Consider the following 11,865-nt stretch of genomic DNA (forward strand, 5'->3'; position numbering starts at 1 on the left):
ACCTGCATATGAGAAGCATATTACAGAAGAGAGATTAAGAAATTGTTATAAAGAACAGTGCATCCAGCTGTTCCTGCCTATTAAAACAAGTCTTCTATTCTCTTCCCTGCCTCGCAGTTCATCCTCAAAGGTTCAGCTCAAGATTTCCAAACATGCATATAGGTCCACTGTAGAGGACACCTAGAGTCACTTTTTGAAAAGGTTATGCTGTAGGTACCGCCATCCAGTCTTGTTTCCTATATAATGACCTTGCAAGGCAAAAGACTTTTCCTGTAAAATATATATGTATGTATCTGGGATACTAGTCAAACAACATGAAAAGGGAGTTCCCAATGATAGACACAAGGAGATTACTCCAACAATCCAAGAAACGCCCACAGAACAACTAAATAATATCAAATATTTCTTTTTATTCACATAAAGACATATTATTTTTATCAAAAATAGTTAGTGCATAATATATTTCTTTCTCATATTTTTATATAAATTTTTTCAGGGACACATACATAAAAAATATAATGAATATAACATCAGCCAGAGGACACAAGCATCAATAAAAGATTGGCACACGATTCACTCATGCAAACAATCAAACCAAAATCATTCCCATACCACAACACACAATCACATTCAAACATAAGCATCCACAGAAAGCGCCGACGCGCGTTTTCGGAAAAGTGCCAATACAGGCTTCCTTCATCAGAGCGCAGAACACAGGTAATAAAGTAAGGCACAAGCTCTCAAAATAGGAAAACCCCAGGAATGGGTGGGTGTCCTAATAACAGCCGTGGCTGACAGACCATATCATATAGCCGATTTAGAAAAGGCCCTTCGCGATATCCTAAAGGCAAAGCTTTCCAGGAATCCAAAGCAAGAAGGCAGGACCCAAATAGAGATCGGATACGATGTGACACGCTAAGCTAATATTACGATGACACAGTTCAAATGGGGTCCAAAATACATATAAGTAATAATGTATTTAAGAAAAGCAGCTTCAAGCAGGAAAGATAGATGGGGCTCAGGTAGCGGGAAACCTAAGAATCAGTGTGGCGGCTGCACCATTCATTTGAAAGTTAACAGAGGTCTACTTTGAAAGCTGATGCCACATGACGCTGTAAGCGGTCTTAAAAAACGGACAGAACTCCTCTAAGATGAACAGAGCGATGGCAGATCCCCCCCTTCCTGAGCAACGGCCGGATGCAGTCTGTGGTATGGGAATGATTTTGGTTTGATTGTTTGCATGAGTGAATTGTGTGCCAATCTTTTATTGATGCTTGTGTCCTCTGGCTGATGTTATATTCATTATATTTTTAATGTATGTGTTCCTGAAAAAATGTATATAAAAATATGAGAAATATATTATGCACTAACTATTTTTGATAAAAACATTGTCTTTATGTGAATAAAAAGAAATATTTGATATTATTTAGTTGTTCTGTGGGCGTTTCTTGGATTGTTGGAGTAATCTCCTTGTGTCTATCATTGGGAACTCCCTTTTCATGTTGTTTGACTAGTTTCTCACCCTGGCGGGTTGTTCCCTTTTCATTGTAGCTAGGATTCAGGGTACCTCTTTTGTTTTTTGCATTGTATTTGGGATACTGCTTTTTACCATTGATGTGACAGCCTGAATCGAATTGGGATCCCTACAAGCAAATCAGGTAGCAACCTCTGCTAGCGGCTGCAAAGAATGCCAATTTGGTCTTTGTTGCCCTCAGTTAAAGGGCAAATCATATGTAGCCAAGAAGGTCGATCTTTTGCTGGCCTTTTTGGTGATAATTCCATAGGGATCCAGAGGATAAAAGATAAACTTTCAACATTTCTTTGGAGAGCTTTATCAGTGGCAATATGCTGGGATACATTGTAAAGAGTATTCACTAATGTCTGGCATGATTGTAGGTTTCCCCTAACCTGAAGAGACTAAAGACATGTTGGCTATGAAGGTTATATAGAATGAGATCTTCAACACTATGTGAAGTATGAAAACCAAGAAAGTAGAAAACCATGTTGAGGTTGTATTGAAAACGTATCTCCTTTTATGAATATGGTATGTAATTATGCATTATACTCGAGGCTGCTGCGATATCCTTTTGGTACAATAGCTTTACGTTTATTCTAGATGGTAGCTGTCATCATATCGTTGTTTTTGGTCTGAATGTTGGACTTGCACTCCCCATTAAACACTTGCCTCAACTGGAAATACCGGCTATGATGACAGATTCTACCTACACTAAATATACAGGGGTAGAGTGGTGGGGGCACTTGTTCCACTATCAGATCAGGGCTGGGGTGTGGCTATTTATTTTCCGTAGTTAATCATAGCATAAGCTGTTACAGACATCTACTTGTTCTAATAATCTGCTGTTCCTGTTTAGTGCCATGCAGATAGATAACCTAATTCATTATGTTAATATTCTCATAATACTGGTCTATTTTGCCAGGTCTCATATTAAGTGAAGACCTTAACTTTAGTATCTGGGTTTTTCTGCAGTTTCCTCACAGAAAGAAGGTGAAAGTCTTTCCTGTTAAACTCATCTATCCCTATCTGAGACTCCCTCCTACCTAAAACATCAATTATTGAAAACGTGAACATGGCGATCCACTTGTGTACTCTACCTGCAAGCCAGTGCTTGTATCCAACTCTGCTGAAGGCCACTTAAGGCTGATAAAAGGAGGCTGGTGGAACTGTACCATTGCTTCCCTGTTCAAATCCCATCCACTGACACTTTGGTCTATTTTTTCATTTTTTATCTCGACCTTCATCTTAGGTTCGTTTATTTCTTATTATAGAACGCAAACTGTTCTCTTGGTGGCGCTGTAGGAGTGAACAATGTTGAGAATAGAGCTAGTTGAAAAACATTGGCAAGCACAAATTCGAAGTCCCTTAAAAGTATTCTCTCCACTTTATTTTGCTATTGACAGCAGTGATGTGATTTTTTTTTTATTTAGGAGAAATTCAAATTAGTTTATTCAAATTAGTTTATTATGTCTCATCTTTAGCCTAAGGGGTTGGAAAGTGGCACCACAGCACTCAGGATTTGGCCACGAGATTTTTACCTCTATTAAATTTATCAGCAACTATTAACACTTTGGTCCCGATGTAGGTCACCAAATACCGGTCGGTAACGGCCGAATTCGGCCGTTACCGACCGGTATTTGGTGATTGAGATGTAGGGGTCATTATTTTACAGAATCGGTAAATTTACCAAATCGGTAAATACCGAATCTTACAGATTCGGTAATTCTAAAATCAGAATTACCTACATCTGCCCCCTTCATATTTACCTACTCTTAAATACCGAATCGGTATGATTAGTTATTTAAGCGTAGGTAAATATGAATTACCTACATCAGGCCCCTTATGTTGTGCTTTAAGTGAATTACAATTCAGAGAAAAGAACAGTAGAAAGGAAATATTGCATCCTTATGGAGCTTCAAAATCATCTATATGTGCAAGATGCTTCTGTAGTGTACACACAGCTGAGCGTCTGGAAAGCCACGGATAGGATTGGGCAAAGAATCACTGGCAACGCTGCTTGACATTTATGATTGGTTGCCCTGGCCATAAATGAGGCAAAAGGCAGGATTACGACATCCAACCATGGTGTTCCCTGTTTCTGGGGTTCCAAAGTACAATGTGAAGCTTGTCCTTCCATGAATAATGGCAGTGATGCAGCGGAAGCGGTGTACATTTTATAATCAATCACTTTATCCCTAATTTATTATAATCAGGACATTTTCTATAACCATGCAGTTTGGGCCTATATAAACTCAATAACCACTTACATATATCAGGTCCTCTTATAGATCTTTGATAGAGCCTATAGGACCTCAATATTAACAGACAGATGGTATTTCCCTCATGAGGGCCTTAAATGAAGGGAAAGCCTGTCCGTCAATAGTAATCACAATATACATTATGTCCAATAACTCCCTAATAAAGACAAACTCTGATTACTTATCAAGTCCCTTTTATCTAAGTACATAAACAAAAATTCAATGATATTTCAATACCACAGGTGAGTTCACAACAAGGAAATACAGTTCTCTGAAAAATACATCATATAATCAATAACAACATTGAGAGGGGAGAGAGCGAAACAAAAGAAAATATTCATTGCAAATTCAGTGTGCAATTCAGTATTTCATACGACCCTAGATCAGAGAAAATGAATGCACAGCGCGCAATAGTCAGAAATAGTTAACCCTTCGGCCGAAAAGGTGCAGCTTGCAACATCACAAGCTGATGAAGTACACATTTCAAGATAGTCTCGCTAGTGATTTGCAAGGATAAAAGACAGCCAGAGTAGCATAGAGAGTTCAGCAGCAAAGGCTCTCTTCTCACAGAAAAGCTACTACCAATTCTTTTCTCACTGTAAAAAATTTACCCCAAATGTTAAAAAGTTATATCCCCATAAACTTGCAATTTTACGGTTTCACACGATTCCACTGGTCGAGTTTGAGGTGATCATCGTCTCAGTCAGTTCATCTGGATTTTCCCTGTTAAAGTTCTTTGTTAGAAATTGTCATCATCGCTCTTTTGAAGCCAGTAGAAAATTTGATAACTTCATGTCCTCACGCTTGCTTCCACATCAGCTTGTAACATTAGTTGACACAGTTATTCATTAAAAAGAAAAACTGTAACTGAAGGAAGGAAATCCTAGTGATACGCTAAGCACAACTAAACAAAAACATCAGCTTTTTAGAAATACTAGAGGACAAAATACATTATTCTGTGGTCTACATTATAGAAAAGGAAAATTACTCTAGCGAGGTTTGAGGCCTTCATGGAGAAAGCAAAATTTTTCTGAGGAAATAAAACACACGCATCAATATTATAGAAACAGAAAGAAACACATAAAGAAATGGGTATTAACGATTCCTTATTCTAATTAAATCCATGAGTATAATCTAACTTACCTAATAATCAAACTATTAATAAGATTTGTTTTTCTCTTGTTAAGAAGATAGGAGAAGACATCACAAAACATTTTTCGGGACGCATTTCACATACTATTTCAGATTTCTACTTGCATAATCCTAAATACATATTTATTCATATCTCTCCCATAGCTTTGTAAGAACACTTCATAGAATTGTCCATGTTTTCAAAATAATAAACATTGTAGCTTCTATTTTACTAAACAAGTTGTGCTTTTTTGCACATTTTCACGTTTTATCTTCGAATATTTTCAGTACATAAATGTTAAAAATCACACCATTGGTCATTGTTTTTGTTGTTAACACAGTTATGAGCAGATTTTATCAAGCAGGATTATTTAGCAAAAATCATGCTTCATCAGCAGCTTTCTAAAAGATAAATTAGAGTCCATCTAAAGGAGGATCCTTTGGTATATGGTTTTCAGCCCATGGCAGAACCAGCTCAATATTGCCTTGGCTGGGCCTCTCGTGCCTCATTTTCTGATTGAATGCTCTGAGCACCATTCTTATTTGATGCTCATGGAACAATACATGTATTGCTGATACAGAAAAAACTACTGATCTTCAAGATCCCTTAGCTCATTAACCCCTTCCAGGCTGATGACGAGCTGGGCTCGTCATGGTGTAGCCTCCTCGCACGCTGATGACGAGCCCAGCTCGTCATGTAACACTGGTATTTGCGTTTTTCAGCACAGGAGGGGAAAACCATTAGCATAGATGAGGTTAACAACATGGGCAGATGGCGCTTGGAAAGAGGAATTGTGAGAAGTTTGCCTGGTATATGCTGCCCACTAATTAAAGTGGGCACCTTGTACCAGTCCAAACAACCCTTATGGTGATTTAAGAGGTCAAAGATAACCTTGGAAAGCTATCCAAGTGGAATATGTGGAGAGCAACCTTCAGGCTTAGTCTTGAAGGAATATTAAGCAGGTTGTTTTACCAGAATATACATCAAGGTATCTGCTACATGCAGATAAACACAAAGTGCACAAAACTGTAGCACTGAAACAATCATAAGTAGCACTAATACACAGTGGGCTCAGGGGGAGACCAAACATATACTAAAATAGTGGTATAAGAACTACGACTCGAGCAAGACAGTGTCTAGAAGTTGCAGATTCGCTAGGACCCCAAGGAACCACCCAAGGTGAGTAAAGAGGGATACGCGGAGGACAGGTGTAGTGTGAAAAGAAACAACTGTGTGCTACGTGCAATTCAAAGGGAGAGTCACAGTTGAAATTTTAAAGTTTAAAGACCCTTCCCAGTGGATTATGAGGAAACTGTTTGGATCTTAGCAGGCTGAAGAGCCACCCCACCCATGGATACCGTAGTACCAGAGTTACTTATCCCAGGGAAGCTGGGTGCTTAGGGCTGAAGTGGTGTCGTAAACCACAGTCGATTTCAATGGAGGACTTCGAGGAAAGGTCACTGCGGGAAAGAAGAAGTGTCTGTTGGAATCCAAAGGTGGATTCTTGATGAAGAGTACCTGAAAGCAGAGGGCACAGAGTATGGGTCACTCAGTAGTGACCAGGGGCTCGGTAGACTAATGCCCACCGATGTTGGGTGCTTCAGGGGTGACAATGGAGACCATGACTCTACAGCTTTACGGACCAGGAGATATCGAGCATGACCAGGAGCAGGATACAAGCTGTCCCACAAAGGACGTAGAGTGCTGAGGGGTGGGTGTCTGGCGGGAGCACCAACAAACCTTGGCAGCGACAACCAACGAAGAAGGTCAAGGAAGGTTACGGTTTGGCCCAGTAAGGACCAGAGGGGTGTGCTTTGTATTGCTGTGAAAGATCTTCAATAAAGAACCTTTCTACTTTCCAAGTCTCATCTCCGTTTCTCTATGAAGACTTGATGTAACAGACTCACCACAATAAGGGGAGTCAGGGCAGGCCTGGAGCAACCAGGGGAGCCCAGGAAAAGCAGTGTTAACCCACAAGAGGACCCACAGGCCAATGGCACTGGAGTCGCGAGGGGACCTCGAGCAGATTTACAAAGCAACAGCCCACGGAGCACTTAGTGCGAGGAGGTCAACGTTTTTTTGTTAGAAATGTGCTCAGAGTTTAGAGCTATTCGTAGCCCAATACACTTGTTCGGGAAACGCCAACAAACTTATGCACTTGCAAAAGTATGCGGTGCACAGGGGTTCGGGTTATGCGGTCCCCACAAGGGATACTGGACTAAGACTTGGTGAGAGGGCAGCCTGACCTCAAGGAACCCACCTCCTGTGTTACTGGAGCCTTCAGATTCTGCAGGAGCTCAGGACCAGCAGTCCGGTCAGTTGCGTTAAAGTGCCTACAAATGCAGGGGAGTAACTCCTTCACCCCAAGGGAGATAACTTCAGTTGTCCTTGATGCTGCACAGGTCCTGCACGGAGCCTGTATGGTGCACGGGCACAACGATGCTTAGAACGTAAAGGGAGACGAGGTCCGGCCCAGACAAAGTCCAGACGGTCAAAGGTCAGTGGTTTCTTGTTCAGAATCTGGTCCAGATCGAATCTAGGGTCCTACAGCCAGGTAAGCCCTTTTGTACCCACGGGAGAGGGTTGGACAGATTCAGGGGCCCCTCCCAGGGAAGGGTCAGGACAGTGGGGAGGATACACCCCTGTCCTTTGTATAGTTTTTTGCGCAAGAGCAGGAGCCAACGGGTCCCAGGAATGGTTTGAACTTGACTATGCACAGGAACACCAAATGTGCCCCTCAGGCAGACTTTTGGTCGCTGGCAAGCGCACCCACCCTGGCCTAAAACACTAAGTCCTGTCTGGGAGGTGGTCACACCTCCCTGTGACAGGATGCCTATTGTTCTGCTTTCCCCTACTCGAGCTTGGCTCAGCAGCAGAAGGGAATAAATGTGTCTCTGGTCAGCGGCAACCCTTTTGGGCTGCCCAGGACTAGAAGTCTTGTAACGGGAACACTAGGAACCTTACAAAGCTTGTTGATGAGGTGTGGAATTATACTGGTTTTGGGGGTTTGATTCCACAATGTTTGATACCAAACTAGATAGGGTTACTTTCAGCCATTTTAGAGTTGGTCATCACTCAGTCGCTTATTGCCCCTCTATATGTTGTAAATGGCTGTAGCACTAACAACCCGAGAGAATAGACTCCTTAGGCTACAGGGGTGTTCTGCTCATACAGTGGCACCCTCTCACTTAGAACCAAGCACCTGTCAAGGCCTTATAGGGGGTGATTAATAGGTTTTAAGTGTAGTGACCTTTAGATATAGTAAACCAATATCTTAAGTGGTGCATGCACCAATTTACACAGGCTGCAATTGCAGGCCTGTAGATCCATTTTGATGGCCTCATGGGTGGCATAATACATGCTCACAGCCCATGGTAGTCCTGTGGGGTACCTAGGCCCTGGATACATGGGTACCATATAGTAGGTACTGAAAAGGGTACCCAGGTATCCAATCTGAAGTGTACCTAAGAACATGACATAAGATTTTAGGGAGAAACTAGATAGACTGGGGTCCTGATAAGCAAGATCCCAGTCAGGACTAGTCAAAAAAACACCAGGCGAAAAGTGGGGGTAACCAAGGAGTCAGATCCCACCTTCCTACTCGCATGTACAGAGAAACAATGACTATAAGAACATCCCAACACCCATTCCAGATGGAAACCGGAAGGGAAGACTGAATCAAAAGAGTCACCGAAGGAGTGCCCACAGAGACTAATCAAAGCTGATTCTTCCCAAAAATTTGATTGAGATGCTGTAAAAAGGTACCCAAAAAAGTACACACTTTGCGCTTGGTGAGTTCAAGCCTCATTTATCATTTAAATATATCTCTTTGAACAGTGTTGACGATCAGTTACCCAAGAGAACTTAGCATTCATGACATCCGCCAGGAGGCACCACCATTATCTGGAAACATCAGCTCACAAATTGAAAAAAAAACACATTCATTTCAATTAATTCCACACACAACTACATGGAGGTACACATTTTATTAAAAACCGAGCACTAAAGACCTACTGGATTCTCTGGATCACGAACAGTTTGTAGGTCCTTCTCATTAATGGACGCTACAGATGCAGATTCAGTCATGACCACCATCTTTCCAATGAGCACTCAAGAGAAATACAAAATGCCATATCAGTACTCGTCGTGCAGACATATCTGTGGGGGGGATCCCAGTGGAAAGGATGGGGAGGGTGGAGAATAGACCATTGGAATGATGAAAACATTGCTGTTCCACAGAGTGATTGTCACCAGACAAAGCTCTGCTCAACTTCGTGGTCCACTAGATATAAAATAAAATATTGAATAAGCAACGACAAAACTCGTCCAGTTACTAAATGCTCAGCAGTACCAACAAGAAAGAGAAGCCAGCATTGCTTATGCATCGGTTTTGCCCATGTAATGAATAAAGCCCTGTTTATATCAATTTTCGTCCGGGAGAAGGAAAAAGCTTCCTGACAAATAGCACAGGAGTGGAGATGAAGTGGCGCAGCAGCCAGAGCTGCTGACTCGAGAGCTAGAGATAGGTTTCCAGTCTCCGCAGCAGCAACATACTGTCATTCTTTGCATTTCACTTAATGTTCCTCGTGATAAATTGTTATATAAGTATGCTGCTAGAGTAAAAAGCAAAAAGAACCAAAACCGTTTGAAAAATAGCTCCACCAGCAGTATTTCGGCGATGGCAAACAGATGAGAGAAGCAGATGAGGAACAAGCCTTGGTAAATGCAGGAAAATATGCTACAGCAATAGAAATTAAGGACAAGTAAGTAGCATGCACAGGAACCAATGAGAAGCCAGGAAAGAGCGGAAGGGGGATCGAAGTCCCTTTAAAGTTTATATTAAAAATAATAGATCTCTCAAGCATAGAGCAAGCGCTTTGCAGGCAACCCCCAAAAACTAAAGTGAAAGTGCAGCACAATAACGATACAACAAAAAAAGGATAACGGATGAGTGCCTGCTACAGAGAGCATTGCTGTACAGTGGAGTTTCTGAGAATCCAAATCAAAGGTAATCCAGGTGTCTATTTCATATACCTTTTACATAAGGTCAATGGTAAGTAAGCTTCTGTCGACTCATCCAGGTGCCAGCAATACTTGGCATAACACGTCCTGGTTCCAGTCCCCTGTCCACAGTGGAGGAACTGGTGGGAGCATGCATAAGAACAGTTCAAGTTAGCCAATGCCCTGCAGTCTTTGAAAGAATCACAATCTAGAACAGAAGTGATTGTGAAATATATGCAAACTGGTTTAAGTGAGCATCTAGACTTCTACGGGTGATTGTGCTGTGCGCCATTGTGACAACACGCAGACTTTAGCAACAGAAAATCAATCCTGGCAAGAACAGGGAACAAGATATGACCCGAGGTGTAGCAATCACAATTACCTCCTCATCAAGCACTGAAGTAACAAACGTCGGAATCTGAGCTGAAATACAAATCACCTAGTCCTCCTTAAAACTGAAAAGGAGTGCACACAGTCGTCATATCGAGAAAGCATCTAAGAATTGCCAATAATTAGTGAAGCAACTAATCCTGGTTTATTACAAGAAAAGTAACCCCCTGACACCCCTACCTCACCACCTAACAGGTTTGCAGACAGTCTTCCGGTACATAAATTATGCACACTTTTTGCAACAAACTGATACCTTCAAAAGTCCCGCTCTCTAGGAAACCTGCATGCCTACTTGTAGAGACTGCTACCCAGAGCAGGGGATGACAAGGCAACATTAGTATATGCCGTCAGGACAGTCAGACTTGTAGTGGCTTGATCTTTCAGAATGTGGATGCTGCATTTCTACATTTTACCTCCCATTTGTCCTTATTGGTAATATTCGGTTCTAAATCTAACCTACAACTTTGCTACCATGAGTAAGGTTTCCAATGTCAATTTTTTCATACCTTTTCTTTTGACTATTATTCTGTTGGATTCTCACAGTAATCTGACTTTCTCAACAAGTACATTTTAGGTTATATTTTCTCGTTTTTACCTTGCCCTTTTGTTTTTTAATATCGATACTCTATAAAATATGTTTTAGGGCATGATGTGATGCCAAACAGGCACTGAGGTTTAGAAATTTTTCATCATTTCACTGGTACTTTTTTTTTAATTCCTAAGAAGGGTGGAGGAGAATATTTTAGCAAAGAACAAAAGTTCTAGGCAAATAGAATACCTTCTTGTTAAAGGTGTGAAAGTAATTTATGAAATATGGACACAGTCAAGTGTATCTCTCTTTCTATGGCTATCTATTGTCCATGACATGCATTCATAACCCGTGTGATCTAATAGTTCACCTCTGCAGATCTTTAAGTAGATGTCAATGATCTCTTTTTTAATTTTTAGTTGCAAAAATCGAGAACTCTGAGGACTCCAGTAGCAGTTTAATCAAGTACCCTTGTAATAGTTTTGGGAAACTTCCACCGGAAGTTAAACTGAACAGGAGGGCTGCATTTGGATGCACTACCTTGGTGCTGACAGACTTCAGCGGGACACCTCAGAAGCCATCTCAGTCTCCTACTTCAAATGACTCTCAAAGAAGAAGCCCCTACAGTAATGTGCAGAACACCCAGAGCTTTTTGGCAAACAGTGAACAAACAAACTCATTGAGCATGGCGAACACTTCAGCTCCCACTTCTAAATGGAATGACTTCAGCCCACCGTTAAAGAAGATAAAAACTGATCATGTGTCTCCGGGTCATATAAACACTGGCACCAGCGCATCACCAAAAGGGTATGCTTTTTGAAATATTAAACTTAACTGCTGAATACATTATTACTTTATCTAATTTATTAATATGAAAATCCATATCTGATGTGTAGGGCTTCTTTTGCTGTGTTAGCAATATGGGTACTTTTTCTTTAATGGTACAATACCCTTTAGACTGAGTGTCCTGAGGGTGTAGCATTATTTTTCTAGGTGATGCTAGCTAGCAAGGGAAACTCATCTCCGACAGTTTACAGAA

General features: G+C 41.2%; 1 protein-coding gene across 1 annotated transcript in view; it reads left to right on the forward strand.

The window, feature by feature from the left end:
• Positions 1–11,646, forward strand: part of LOC147728700 (endonuclease 8-like 3) — a 99,945-nt gene extending 88,299 nt beyond the window's left edge. The window contains exon 8 of the mRNA XM_086963843.1: positions 11,246–11,646. Coding sequence (XP_086819969.1) covers positions 11,246–11,646 — 401 coding nt within the window. The remainder of the gene's footprint in view (positions 1–11,245) is intronic.
• Positions 11,647–11,865: the final 219 nt, after the last annotated feature.

The sequence above is a fragment of the Lissotriton vulgaris genome, chromosome 3_1, assembly GCF_964263255.1.
Source record: "Lissotriton vulgaris chromosome 3_1, aLisVul1.2, whole genome shotgun sequence".
Classification (NCBI taxonomy): domain Eukaryota; kingdom Metazoa; phylum Chordata; class Amphibia; order Caudata; family Salamandridae; genus Lissotriton; species Lissotriton vulgaris.